This window comes from Peromyscus leucopus, chromosome 8b, assembly GCF_004664715.2.
Source record: "Peromyscus leucopus breed LL Stock chromosome 8b, UCI_PerLeu_2.1, whole genome shotgun sequence".
NCBI lineage: Eukaryota > Metazoa > Chordata > Mammalia > Rodentia > Cricetidae > Peromyscus > Peromyscus leucopus.
Genome location: NC_051086.1, coordinates 66,951,860 through 66,967,322, shown reverse-complemented (window position 1 = coordinate 66,967,322; position 15,463 = coordinate 66,951,860). Strand labels below are relative to the sequence as shown.

The window sequence follows — 15,463 nt, the reverse complement described above, 5'->3', positions numbered from 1 at the left end:
CAGCAGGACCAGGCTTAGATGCAGGAACTGAAGGACAGATGGACAGCAGGTCCAGTTAGGTGAACATGAGGATAGACAGAGGAGGAACTACATAGAAGAAGACAGAGGCCATCAAGTTATTAGGCAAACCATGTGAGGTGCAGAAGCAGAGATTTGATAGAGACATACAGGAGACTCCAAACTTGGGAGACAAAGTTGGATGTTCTAGGAAAGATAACAGAGACGAAATATTTACTGAATAGCTTCCACTCCCAAAAGGAAGGGTTTACTTTTCATCACTGATCCTTTATAAACCCCAACAATGCTCTGGGAACCAGACAATCAAACCTGGCTGTGAATTAGAGGCTATCCAGCTCCAGCCAGGGGATACGCAGAAGCACCTCCCAGAAACCAGTGCTGAGCCTGAAGTATAAGGATAGCCCCAGATTCCTAGAGGTATTTCAATTGAGTTCTGACTCTTCATGCAGACAGGAACTGGTGCTTCTCATCCATGCTTCTCAATGATTTAAAAATTATTTTCAATTATGTGTATTGTGTTGGTGTGAAGGTGGGATATAGGTGACCCGAGGTCAGATGTCTGAGAGGGTCAGAGCTGTCAGATACCCCTTTAGCTGGAGTTTTAGGAAGCTGTGAGGCACCTGTTACAGATGCTGAGAACTGACCTGAGGTTCCCTGGAAGAGCAGCATGTGCTGTTAACCACTGAACCAGGTCCCCAGCCTCTTAACACATGCTAAGCAGAACCCACACCCCTGAGGTCAAGGTTGTGCTCCTGGAGGTAGACATCAACCTGCAGGATGTTGTATTGCCTTAAATGAGGAGTTCCTGAGCCTTTCAGGCTCTTCCTGAAATCTGATCCAGTAAATGCAGCTCCAGCAGGCCTGCTCTGTGGGACATGCTCAGGTCATTTTGTTTCCTTGACCACACTTATGGTCACAGAATGCACCCAGAAAGTAGTCTTTTGTTCTCTTGTTTGGAGGCACAGTGATGGCATGGGAAGAGGACCTATTCAGAAACAACTTGTCCTTGATCTGAGGGGATCCTGGGGGTTTGGTGTCCATGGGACTTTCTAGAGGCTACAGGGATATCTCTGCTAGTCAGAATAGTCAATAGGATGCACAAATGGGAAGAACTCTTCAACAAGAGAATGCTAAGGATCGTTTATTTTGGACACAGACACTAGGAAGCAGTCACCACATCATAGATTTTCATCTTCTAAGGATGCAATTCTAGGGTTAGGGAGTAGGCAAGCATGGGCTTCGTGGGTTCAGAAGAAATCTTCTGGGACTGGTCATCTGCCATACTTATAAGTATCGAATCCATCTTCCACTCGGCTGTCAACCATCTACAATACAAATTTGGTCATGATTTTCATCTCTTTAGAAAAGTCTAGCTGTTCAGCCCTCACTGGATGTCTGGCAGCTCTTTGCCATTTGGATATTTGGCCTTATTTTTGTATTTCCTGACCCGCATCCCAGATACCACAGCTATCCAGGGAAATCATTTCCCCATCTCCTAAGGAGGGCCAGCATATCTCCCACCATCTGAACTGGCCTTCCTGTCTGGTGGGCTTTGTGTTTCCCAGCTAAAGCTTTCTCCTCATTGACCTCCACTCTGACATGTCTCAGCTTCCCCCAGGCAATGCTAGTCACCATTGTTAGAACTTAGCAGAAGCTGGTGCAGAGCTCATGCTGACACAGGCCTGCTTCTCTGGTCTAGTTATGTTTTCCTTTTACTCTCCATTCTAACACTTGCCTGCCTGATGCATAAGGTGTTCAAATGAATGAATGCTCCCAATCACTTCATTATCTCTCTCCCTCCCCGGAACACCTGCTCTCCTGGGAGAGTCAGAGCTCTGAGGCTGGGGAGGGGAAGAAGAGTGAGATATCCCAGTCTATGACCATGTGGACCTCAGTCCTGGTGACTTGTGTCACTTTAGTCTCAGTGGGACTGCTTTGCAGAGGAGAGGGCCACAGATCCTGTAACCCAGGGTTCTGCTGCCCTGTACTTCCAGTTCTTTCTCTTGGACACATCCAGACTCTTGTGTGAAGTCAGTGGACAAAGTCACATGAGACTGTCACAGGAAATTCCACTGGAAACTCACTCACTCCCTTGGACATACCTTGAAAGGATGTGGTGGTTTGAATGATAATGGCCTCCACAGTCTTATATATTTGAGTATTTGGTCCCTAGTTTGGAGATTTTGGAGAAGGATCAGGAGGTATGTCTTGTTGGGTGAGATGTATCACTGGGACAGGCTTGGAGATGTCAAAGATTCACACTATTCCCTGTTAGTTCTCCTCTGATTCATGCTCATGTGTCAAGATGTAAACCTTAGGCTACTGCATCAGCCCCATGCCTGTCAGCTTGCTGCCATGCTCCTACCATGAAGGATCATGGACTTACTGTTTGAAACTGTAAGCTCCTAATAAACTCCTTCTATGAGTTGCCTTAATGAAGCTGTCACAACAATAGGAAAATACACTGGACTATACTCACTTTAAAGACAGGCCTCAAGCAGGCATGACCACATCCAAGGCTGCAGCACTTCATTTTACCAGGGCATGATTCATCTCCTGAGCATCTCTCATGACAACTTCCACCAGTATTTTGCTGCGCCTTGGGACAAGCTCCCGGTTTTTGTAATTCTGGAAAAAAAAAAAAAGGTGTTTGTGGTGCCTGAAGCAGTCAGAAAGACATGGCTGAGAATTGATGCTAGAGAGCAGAAAGCCTGATCACCTGCAGGAAACTAGCCTATTCTATATCCACCTTTGCACCTGGGTCTCTTCCCTCAGCCTCACCAGCTCCAGTCTCTCGCTTAGGCCTGAGAGTTACTTGGCTATTGCGGGAGTGTGCTCCCTTCTCAAGCTTATACAGACTCAGTAGAAAGAACCTTCCACCATCAAGGCCTCTTCTTTACATCTGAGAAGATGCTATAACCCTCCAATGACAGCCAGACCTACTTCATCCCACAGTACCCCAGGTTCACCTATGAGCATTAGCTCCATGATGGCCGTATGCAAGGCACATCTACAAACCAGATAACCTGCTCTGATCTATACCATAGCTTCTGTCAATGCATCTCTCTCTCTCTCTTAAGAAAGATAAGAAATGCAGTGATCTCTCCTATAGACCAAAGGAAGTGAATTCAATCAAAGCAGTGGGCACATGGCTTTCCCCTATTGCAAGCCAGCCCCAGTCCCTCGTGTGCTATGATCCCTCTCTGCTTTCAGCTTGGATCCCCATAACACACTTACTTCCATGAGAAGACAGAGCACAGGCCTTGTCCATCTCCATGGCGATCAAAGCCACCAGAACCAAGAGTATGCCTGCCTTCATGTTGGCTCTGGCTGGGCTGAATGCACAAATCAATTTATAGCCTCTGTAATGTTGGAAACCTGGGTGTGACAGGTGTCATGCAATGGGGAAGTCTATAGTAACAGGAGCTTTCCAGAAACTGCCTGCCAATAGTCTGGCTCCTTTTTCTATTACATAACTGGTTTCTCTCCATTTTTTTCTGGTAGATGCAAATGATTACCAGAAAAATTCAAGAATACATTATAGCACCATGTTCCTCCTTACTGCACAGCTTAATCCTTTGCGAATGGTGAGCAAAGTATGTAATTATTTCCATGTAGCTTAGCAGCTCAGAGTGAGAGCTGATGCTGAGACAGCCACTGTGGAGTGTCAGGGCCATCGGGTACTTCCTGGACATCCAGTTGTGTAAGGATGTGGCCTGCTTCTGGGACAAATGGTGGCTGTGTCCTTTGTAGCTCTAAGGATGAGATTCCCTAAACAGGTGTGGCATCTAGACCCCTCTTCCCTGCAGAAGGAGGCAATGAAATCTCTCCTGGATGAGATGGATATTCAAAGATTTCAAAACGGCTAAGGCCATTTTAAAGTAAAGAGATAAGCTCCACTATGAAGGTTGATTGTCTTTGACCAATGCTTTTCTGTAAGTCAGGTCTATAAAGAAAGCTGCACAGGTCAGCAGAGAAGGGATGGGAGCCCTAGGAGAACACGCAGTGTGTCTAGTTCCTGACTAGATCAAGCCCTATTTGATGCCCCAATTGTAGACTCTCAGAGAAGGAGCTGTAGTGGTAAAACTCCAACAGCTGCGGGATGCCCCAGTGATCCTGTGGGTGACTTTGGAGTTATCTCACTTTGTACGGTTACTACTCAGGGATTGAAAGTGGTTTCTTTGGTCACATCCTCTGCTCCATGTGTTTCCAGTGCTTCCTTGAGGTTGAGGAGACATGCCTGTGTGCCTGTAACTCTCTCCCCTCTGTTGTATGCATGCTGTGTCAGAAACATAGGCAAATTAATTTGTTTTTGTTTATAATGTCATAATTTAAGGAATAACCATAATTCACAAGATAGAGCATTATCTATCTATCTATCTATCTATCTATCTATCTATCTATCTATCTATGTATTTTGCCTAGATATACTTTATCCTTGTATCCCTGGCTGTCCTACAACTTGTTCTGTAGTCCAGGTTAGCAACAAACTCAGATCCTCAGCCTCTGAATTCCAAACATTGGGATTGAAAGCATATGCCACTAGCACTTGACTTAGGTCGCACCAGTGTTAATGGAAGCATTTGCGCAGGCAGTTCTGCTCTTTTTTTGGTAACCCTGACCAGGAAAACACAGGTGTTTTTTTTTTTTTTATTCCAACCTAATTACAATTATTAACTCCCAAATCACATAATATAAAACACACAGTAAATCCATCTCTCTATCTATACACACATACATACATATATGCATGTGTTACAGAAATGGTTGGAAACAGTAAATAGGCCACAGAAGAATTCAAGATGTTTCTTAAGTCCTGAGGAGCAGAGAAACAGGAATGTAAGTAGAGTCTACATTGATAAGATAATGAACCAGGGTGTAGGGAGAAGCTGGAGAAGCTGAGGTTACTGTAAGTCAGGCCACTTCAGGTCAACTGCTTGAAATCAAAGCTGCAGAGTTGAGTTTCACTGCAGAAGCACAGAGCAGGACCAGGCTGGGATGAAGGATAGAGGACAGATGGATGGCAGGTCCAGGTGGGGGAACAAGAAGATAAATCAATGACGGTAGAGTCAGCTATATCAACAGCAGAGAAGGAGCCATCCTGAAACCCGCGGACAGTCCTGAGTTCTCTGCCTCTTGATCCTTAACACACAAACCAAGAGCTCAGATAACAGGTTGGTAGGGATTTCACAGTGCTATATGCCCTCCCCCCTTTACGATTTGCAATGAGGAGTTACACTCTTTCATTGGTCTAATGTGTCCTGTAAGTTCTTGGGCTTGGCTTTTCTGATATGGTGTACTTCTATGTGCCCCATAGTCTCAGTTAAATTGATAAATTTAGAGTGTCACCATTTCTACTCTTAAAAATAAATTATTTTTCCTCCTGTGTGGTGGGGGTGGTGACAGACAGGTGGCAACATTCATGTGCCCAACCAGGTGCACAGTCATTCTTCATTCTCAAAATAGTCAAAAACCACTTTTCCTAATAACGGAGTCTCTCAGGGCAGTGCAAAGTATTAAAAAACTATTGTTTTACACAGTATGGAAAATTTAGGATAGATTACAGTCTGACCTCAACCTCTTCTGTGGAGTGAGTTTCCAGGTAGCCCTCCAGAGTCCTCGATCTTATTATTATTGTAGCCCTTGCTTATTACTTCTCATCACTGATGGTGGCTTGTTTAGCCCATTACTTGTCCCTAGTTGTCATAGCTAGGACCACACTTGTTCAGAGGGGCTTGAGACAAGAGGGACAGAGCAGCACCATGACTTCAGAGGACATGTAAAGTAACTGACAGAGCAGCAGGGCTGATCCAGTGTCCCAGAGTGCTGAGAGGCTACTCATCAGATGCTGGCAGAGTCCAGGCTTGTGTGGGAGGAATTGGAGAAGGAAAGAAAGACAGGCAAGGGATCGTTCTTAATGGGGAAAAGAACCAGGAAGCAACCATGTTTATCTTGTCAGCCAAATGAAATTGTCTGCCACCCGAAGAAATGGAAATGGGGAGCTGAATTCAACTGAGGAAAGAATAAATTTAGATTTTTATGTATCAAAGTTGGTGAGTACAAAATGCATGAGCCTATCATGAAGTAAGTCAGTCTTGTGAAATTTACCAAGGATGTTTCTAGTAACTCTTATTTAGTGAATTGAATAAAGGAAAGAAAAGGTATCATTTTCAAAGCTTATGACTTAATTAAATTTTATCACAGATGACTGTGAGAAGAAGGCCGATCCACTTCAGGACAGATTCAAGAGAGCAAAGCTAAGGTCTGAGTGAATGATTAGTTCTTGTTGCTTACATTGTCCTTGTTCCTGACATTTTGTGAGGGTTTGCAAATGTCTGAATGTACTCCTAACAGTGACAGCTGTCAATCTACAGAAGTGTATTGGACACATGGGGGTTGGAGCTGAGGGAACACTTACTTTTGGTTGGATATGTTTTAATTCCTTTTAAATTTTATATAATGTTCATTATTATTGGTTTTTCCTCAATCTATCTTTCAAGTTTTATGAAGAAGTAAAGACATTTTGAGACAAATACAAATTAAGGCAATCCATAACAACTACTCCAGCAGTGTAGAACTTTCCTAGTGGGATGCTTTCCAGGGAGGAAGAGAGATGGCCCTTCTTCATGGAAACACATCAAAATGTTCACTCCATCAGAACTACAAACAGATTAGATCTTGAAAAGAAACAAAACCAAGGTGTAGCAGGAATTTAAAAAAGTTCTTATTAATAAAATCAAACCTAAAGCCACCTAATAAGGGTGAATGTTGGAAGATCAGAGAAGCAGAACAAGCCACAGCTACCTCACCTTGCCAATACCTCAGCTGATCCTGTTTCCTCAGACTGGAAGCCTCTGTGTCCTCATCCGAATAGGTCTCAGCTGAACTGCTACTCAAAAGCCTGAAAGCTTAATGAGCTAAAAGCTTCTAGTTTCTGGTCCTCATGCCTTATATACCTTTCTGCCTTCTGCCATCACTCCCTGGGATTAAAGGCTCCCTTTCTGGGACTAAAGGCGTGAGTCACCATGTATGGCTGTATCTTTGAACATACAGAGATCCAGGTAGATCTCTGCCTCTGGAATGCTAGGATTAAAGGCGAGTGCTACCACTGCCTATCCTCTATGTTTAATATTGTGGCTGTTCTGTTCTCTGACCCCAGATAAGTTTAATAGGGTGCACAATATTTTGGGGAACACAGTACTACCACAAGGACTTGGCAAGCCCTCAAAATTAAAACATGAGGAATAGAAATTGCAATAAGCTAAGAAACACAGCAATATCACCTACCACATTTCCAGTAAACAGGGAACCCCTTTCTGTAAATAACAGTAAATGACTCCAACTTACCACGAAAGGTACAGAATAATGGGTTGCCTGAAAAACCCAGAACCGACTATATGTGGGCTCCAAGAAGCACATTCACAAAAATAAAGAAGATACCAAAAACTTATTATTAAAGGATGGAAAACAAACTGCCAGGCCAAGGAAAAACATAATAAGCATGCATAACTATCCTTATATCAAAGTAAACTTCAAACCAAACTATGATTAGAAGAGATAAAAAAGGGACAATAAATATTAATAAAAGAAAAATTCATCAAGAAGGTATAACATTTGTAACTTCTATGCACCAAATATTGGGGTCTTGGATTTCATAAAACACACAGTAAAAGACACAAAGAGGCACATAAGTCCTGACAGAATAACGGTGGGTGCTTCAGTATTTCAGTTTTATACTTACATAGGTCTTCTAAACTAAAAACAAAGAAACTTCAGAATTAAAATATACTATGAGTGAACTAGACTAATCATTTATCTTATATATTTGCCCCCAGTAGAGAGGGAATAGTATTTTTCTTAGCAGCACATGAAACCTTTTCTAATATTGACTACATCACAAGACAGAAATTACGTCTCACAAATACAAAAGAGCTGAGGTAAATCTTTTTTCTGGTCAGATCATATTGCAATACAACTAGAAATCAATAAAAAGAGGAACTCCAAAAGCCATAAAAATGCTTAGAGACTAAATAATACATTTTGAACTAACAGTGGGTGATCTAAGACATCAGAGAAGAAATAAAAAACTTCCTAGAGACAACTGGAGATGAAAATATATTCTATAAGAACCTCTGGGATGGAGCCAACCTTTCCTAAGAGGAAAGGTTATACACATTAGTGGTGGGAGATTTCATAGCGCATTCTCACCAATGGACAAGTCTGCCACACAAACTTAACAGAGAAACAGGGGAACTAACAAATGTTAAGACTCAAATGGACTTAATATATATCTACAGAACATTCCACCCTCACACAAAAGAATATACCTTCTTCTCAGGACTGCATGGAACCTTCTCTAAAATCGACCACATACTCTGTCACACAGTAAATCTCAACAGATACAAAGAAATTGGAATAACCTCCTGTGTTTTATCAGACCACCATGGCTTAAAGTTAAATTTCAACAACAACAACAACAAAATATAGAAAGCCTACAGTCTCATGGAAACTGAATAATATTCAACTGAATCACCACTGGGTCAAGGAAGAAATAAAGGAAGACATTAAAGACTTCCTAGAATTCAATGAAAAGGAATGTACAATATACCCAAACTTTCAGGACACTATGAAAGCAATGCTAAGAGGAAAATTCATGTACTAATGCCCACATGAAGAAATTGGAGAAATCCCACACTATCGACTTAACAGCACACCTGAAAGCTCTAGAACCAAAAGAAGCAAACTCTCTCAGGAGGAATAGATGCCAGGAAATAACCAAATTGAGGGCTGAAATCAATAAAATAGAAACAAAGAGAACAATACAAAGAGTCAATAAAAAAGTTGGTTCTTGAGAAAACTTACAAAACAGACAAGCCCTTATTCAAACTAACCAAAAGGCAGAGAAACACACACACACACACACACACACACACACACACACACACACACACACAGAGAGAGAGAGAGAGAGAGAGAGAGAGAGAGAGAGAGAGAGAGAGAATCCAAATTAACAAAATCAGAAACAAAAAGGGAGAAATAACAACAGACAATGAAGGAATTTAGAGAATAATCACTACTTCACAAAATTGGAAAATCTAAAAGAAATGAACAATTTTCTGGATAGGTACCACATAACAAAGTTAAGTCAAGACCAGATAAACAATTTAAATAGATCAATAGCCCTGGAGGAAATAAAAACAGTCATTAAAATCTCCCAATCAAAAAAAAAAAAATTCCAGGACCAAATAAATGGCTTCAGCATGGAATTCTCCCAGAATTTCAAAGAAGAGCTCATACTAATACTCTTTATGTTGTTCCACACAATAGAAATAGAAGGAACATAACGAAACTCTTTTCATGAGGCTTCAGTTACCATGATACCCAAACCACACAAAGATGCAACAAAGAAAGAGAATTACAGACCAGTCTCCCTCATGAACATCAATGCAAAAATACTCAATAAAATACTGGCAAATTGAATCCAAGAACAATTAAAAAACATATCTACCATGACCAAGTAGGGTTCATTCCAATGATGCAAAGATGGTTCAACATATGAAAATCTGTCACTGTAATACACCTTGTAAACAAACTGAAAGAAAAAAAAACATATGATTATCTCATTTGATGCTGAAAAAGCCTTTGACAAAAATCCAACACCCATTCATGATAAAGATTTAGAAGAGATCCGAAATACAAGGAACATACCTAAATAAAATAAAGGCAATTTACAGCAAACCGACAGCCAACATCAAATTAAATGGAGAGAAATTCAAAGTGATTCCACTAAAATGAGTAACAAGACAAGGCTTTCCACTCTTCCATTATCTATTCAACATAGTACTTGAAGTTCTAGCTAGAGCAATAAAACAACAAAAGGAGATCAAGGGGATACAAATCAGAAAGGAAGAAGTCAAACTTTCCCTATTTGCAGACCATATGATAGTATATGTAAGTGACCCCAAAATAATACCAGGGAACTCCTACCACTGATAAACACCTTCAGTAATGTGTTCGGGTTAATAAACAATTTACCCAAATAAATCAATGGCCCTCATATATACAAATGATAAATGGGATGAGAAAGAAAACAGAGAAACATCGCCCTTTACTATAGCCACAAATAATATATAATACCTTGGGGTAACTCTAACTAAGCAGGTGAAAGACCAGTATGACAAGAACTTTATGTCTCTGAGAAAGAAATTGAGGAAGATATCACAAAAAGGAAAGATATCCCATGCTCCTGGATAGGTAGGACTAACGTAGTAAAAATGGCAATTATACCAAAAGCAATCTACAGACTCAGTGCAATCCCCATCAAAATGTAAACACAGTTCTTCACAGATCTGGAAAAAACTGTACTTAACTTTATATGGAAAAAGTAAAAAACCCAGAATAACTAAAACAATCTTGTACAATAAAGCCACCTCTCTAGGCGTCACCACCTCTGACCTTAAGCTCTACTATAAAGTTATAGTAATAAAAAAAACAGATTGGTATTTGCATAAAAACCGACAAGTGGACCAATAGAATCAACACACCTACGAACACCTGATTTTTGACAAAGAAGCCAAAACTGTACAATGGAAAAGGAAAGCATCTTTAACAAATAATAACTGGATGTCAACATGTAGAAGACTGCAAATAGATCCATATCTATCATCATGCATAAAACTCAAGTCTAAGTGGATCAAAGACCTCAACATAAATCCAGTTACACTGAACCTATAGAACAGAAAGTAGGAAGTACTCTTGAATGCATTGGCACAGGAAACCACTTCCTAAATATAACACTAGTAGCACAGACACTGAGAGCAACATTTGCTAAATGGGACCTCCTGAAACTGAGAAGCTTTTGCAAGGCAAAGAACACAGTCAATAAGACAAAAGGACAGCCTACAGAATGGGAAAAGATCTTCATCAACCCCACATCTGACAGAGGGCTGATCTCCAAAATATATGAAGAATTCAAGAAACTAGACATTCAAATACTGAACAATCCAATTAAAAAAGGGGTTACAGAGCTAAAGAGAATTCTCAGAAGAAGAATCTCATATGGCTGGAAGACATTTAAGGAATTGCTCAACATCCTTAGTCATCTGGGAAAAGCTACTGAGATAACATCTTACACCTGTCAGAATGGCTATGATCAAAAACACTGATAACAATTGTTTTTGGAGAGAATGTGGAGCAATGTGAACACTCCTCCACTCTTGGTGGGAGTGCAAACTTGTACAGCCACTTTTGATATCAATATGGTGGTTTCTCAGAAAATTGGTAATCAATCTACTTCAAGACCCAGCAATACCACTCTTGGGCATATACAAAAGGAACGCTCAATTATACCACAAGGACACAAGCTCAACTATGTTCATAGCAGCATTATTCGTAATAGCTAGAACCTGGAAACAAACTAGATGCCCCTCAACCAAAGTATGAATAAATAAAATGTGGCACATATACACAATGGAATACTGTTCAGCAGAAAAAAACAAAATGACATCATGAAATTTGCAGACAAACTGATGGAACTAGAAAATTTCATCCTGAGTGTGGTAAACCAGATATGTACTCACTCATAAGTGGATACTAGATGTAAAGCAAAGGATACCCAGATGACAATCCACAGCTCAAGAGAAGCTGGCTAACAAGGAGAACCCTAAGAGGGACACATGGATTGCAGTGGGAAGGGGAAATAGATGAGATCTCCATGAGTAAATTGGGGGTGAGGAGGGACAATGGAGGGTAGGGGATGGGAGATGAAATCATACGGGAACTCGATGGTCAAGCTGGACCAGGGACTGAGTGGGAGAGCAATGAAAAAGAAACCACCATGATAGAGGGAGACATCAATGGGGACAGGGAGAAATTGGGAGCTAGAGAAGTTCTCAGGAATACACAAGAATTACCCCCACTTTAGATACTAGCAATAGTGGAGAGGGTGTTTGAACTAGCCTACCCTGGTAATCAGATTAGTGAATACCCTGTTATCACACAGCCTCCATCCAGTAACTGATGGAAGCAGATGCAGAGATCTACAGCCTAGCACCACACTGAGCTCCAGGAGTCCAGTCAAAGAGAGTGAAGAGGGATTCTATGAGCAAGGGATATCAAGATTATGATGGAGAAACTTACAGAAACAACCAAACCAAACTAGTGGGAACTCATGAATTGTGGACCATTAGTTGTGGAGCCTCCGTGGGACTGGACTGGACTAGACACTCTGCATAGGCAAAATAGTTGTGTAGCTTGATCTGCTTAAGGGCCCCCCTGACAGTGGGATCAGGATCCATCCCTGGTGCATGAGAGGGCTTTTTGGAGACCAGTGCCTGAGGTGGGACACTTTACACAGTTTTGGTGTAGGGGGAGGGGCTTGGGTCTGCCTCAGCTGAGTGTATCAGGCTCTGCTGACTCCATATGGGACAACTTGCCTTAGAGGAAGTGAAAATGGGTAGGGGATTGGGGGCAGAAGGCTGGGGGATGGGAGGAAGAAGGGGAGGGTGATCTGTGGTTGGTATATAAAATGAACAGAAAATTCTTAATATTAAAAAATATAAATTTGAAAAAAAACTTTAAAGAGACAACAATAGGAGCAGAAGAAATCAAGTGCCCCTATTTGTAGATGTATTGAGTCTAGAAAACTCATGGAGCTGAAAAACACAGTAAAGTTGGAATATATGAATGTGTATGTATATATATGTATATATGTATGTATGTGTGTATACATATATACACACATATATACACATGAGAGAGAGAGAGAGAGAGAGAGAGAGAGAGAGAGAGAGAGAGAGAGTATAGAGAGGATATGGAGAGAAAGGAACCATAATACATTGATAGTAGGATTGTAAATTAATACAGATTTGTAAAATCAATTTGAAATTTCTCAAAAATAAAAAGCAAACTAGATCTACTATGTGACTAAGCTATTTTGCCCCAAGCATATACCCAGAGAATTCCATGCATATCATGGGGAAACCTGCACACCCCGTGCTTATTGGAAAGAGAGTGTGGGAGGAAGGCCCTAAGGGAGGAGAGCTATACACACTAGCAAGTGGACATTGTGTAGAAGCCACAGGTCCCTTCCCTTACTCTGCCTCCTCTCTTCAGGCTCTACTGCAGACCCAGAGACCTGGAGAAAGTCCATATATAAAACCAAGCAAGCACGTAAGATAGCTCATAGTAGACTGAAAAAGGAGGTCACTGGCCAAGAGGAGAAGGTGGAGACCAAAGTTTTACACGATACAGCAGGTGGAGTCCCACGTTGCCTCATCTTTTGTTGTTCCTGGGCGAAGCGTTTCTTCATAGATCTGCCCCAGAATTTCTGGGATCCCGCCTCTGTGGAACTGACTTCCTCTTCCCCTGTTTGCCCTGGGTGTGGCCATATGGGAACAAGAACTAATTATGAAGGAGGAGATCCTGATCCTGGTCCTAACCCTGCTCTCTCAGCAGTAATGCCAACACAATTAGGCCATGACTCTACTCTAGGCCTCATCTGCAAGTGAGAGGATGGATTCATGTCCAGCTAAGAATTCAAGATTCCCGTCATGCCACGGGAACCTTAAGAGATATTCCCTCTGAGGGTCAGGAACCTTTGGGGAAGAATCAGCCCTCATTGACAACTGTTGAATCAGGGCCTTGTCTCACTGCAGTCCAGCTCTTTGGAGTATGTCTACCTCACCTTGCAGTACCCTTTAGGGATGTTTGGCTTATTTTCTAGAATGCTCCATTCTCTTCTGCACCTGTGGGGTCACCACTGTGAGTGAGTGACTCTTCAGCTGTCAATTGTACCAGTTTCCTATTACTGCTATAACATGCCATGGTAATCTTGATGTCTTAAAACAAAACACATTTAATCCCTTAAACTTCAGGAATTAGAAGTCCAAAATTAGTTTCATCAGCCTGGGGGAAGAAACCATTTCGTTACCCTTTCCAGCTTCTAGATCTACATTTTTTTTAATATTAAAAAATATTCTGTGTTTGCCTGCATATATGTCTAGGCACCATATAATCACCTGCTACCTGTGGAGGTCTGAAGAGAAGAAGGCATTGGATTGCCCCAAAAAAGAAGTCAGAGATGACTGTGAGCTATCATGTGAGTGCTGGGAATAAAATCAGGTCCTCTGCAAGAGCAGCAAGCCCTCTTCACCTCGGGGCCATCTCTCCAACCTTTGTCCCATGGCCTCCATTGCCCTCTGCAGAGGCAGCAGCATGGCATCTGCTTCAGTTGTCACATGGCTGTCTAGTACCCTTCTTCCACTTTCCTTCTGCCTCCCTTAGCAGGGAGCATGGCTACACAGGGAACCTGACTGGGTATGTGACCCAGGATTCTTACTTAATCCTATCTGCAGAATCCCATCTTCTGTGTGTGGTGGTGATGACAGGTTCTGGGGCTTAGGATGTGATCCCATTGGGAAGTCATTGTTCAGTCTGCTATGGTGATCTGTACCTTGTCTCAGTTCTCTCTGCTGTCCTGTCCACTCAGAATGGAAGTTGTCTACCTCTGAATCTATTTATATAACCTTCTAGGCTGCCCGGATATTCCTGACAACCACTCAACTTTAAGCCAGGATTGGTGGAAAGGTACTGTGGAACAAGGCTTTCTGTAATGACTGGCAGTTCTGGGCAGGTTCTACACTAGTCCTTTCTAACATGGAATGGTGTGACTGAGAAGCTGAATTCAATTTATTCTAGTTGTGTTTCATTGCAATGTAAGTAGGCACTATGGCCAGTGCCAAGAATTTGGACAGCTCAAATCTAGACAAAGGAATCCAGAAGCTAACGATTCTAAGTCCCCATCCTCCCAGACCTGCTCTAGGTCCCTTGCTATGGAGCAGCCTGGATGCTAAGAGTGGCTGAGGGTGGGACAAGGAAGGAAATGTGCTTGTTGGCTCAGAGAAGAGGATGCCGTTACACTTTTATGCAGTAGGCAATGATGAAATGTCTTTCAAGGCCATCTTCAACTTGTCTATGTTACTCAGAGAATAATCCCTAAGGGGACTACAGAAGTGTGTCACTAGAAAAGATACCCAGTACAGGGTACAGACCTGGGGGTTGGCATCAGCTGCAATACCACTCTGCCACACACTGAGTGGCCTTTCTTAAGTTATTTCTCAGTCTTTAACCTCAGTTTCCACAAAATGGGAGTTATACTGGATGGTCTAAGGGGTCTTTTTCCAGTTCCAACACACTGCCAGTCTATGAACTATTCATCAGAACTACTGTTCATTCAATTCTCTCTGTCCTAGGTGGAGTAAATGTGGCTGAGAATTGTTAAGTAGTCATTGCTTGGGTCCACGATGTTTTATAGCCAAACCAGAAACTTAAACTTTGTCATCCCATTAGCTATGTGGTTTAGGTTCCTGACTCATGAGCTAATAGGAATTTCAAAAATCCTTGTTTCCCACAAGGACACAAGCTGGAGTTCAGAGAGGGAAATAAA

At 41.8% G+C, this 15,463-nt stretch overlaps 1 protein-coding gene across 1 annotated transcript; it reads right to left on the bottom strand.

Annotated features, from left to right (window-relative positions):
• Positions 1-1,142: 1,142 nt before the first annotated feature.
• Positions 1,143-3,361, bottom strand: LOC119086999 (WAP four-disulfide core domain protein 18-like). The gene is made up of 3 exons (XM_037201252.1): positions 3,256-3,361; positions 2,498-2,646; positions 1,143-1,343 (listed from the first exon to the last, which is right to left on the bottom strand). Exons 1-3 carry the CDS (start codon positions 3,335-3,337, stop codon positions 1,290-1,292), a joined length of 285 nt encoding a protein of 94 aa, XP_037057147.1. The 5' UTR covers positions 3,338-3,361; the 3' UTR covers positions 1,143-1,289.
• Positions 3,362-15,463: the final 12,102 nt, after the last annotated feature.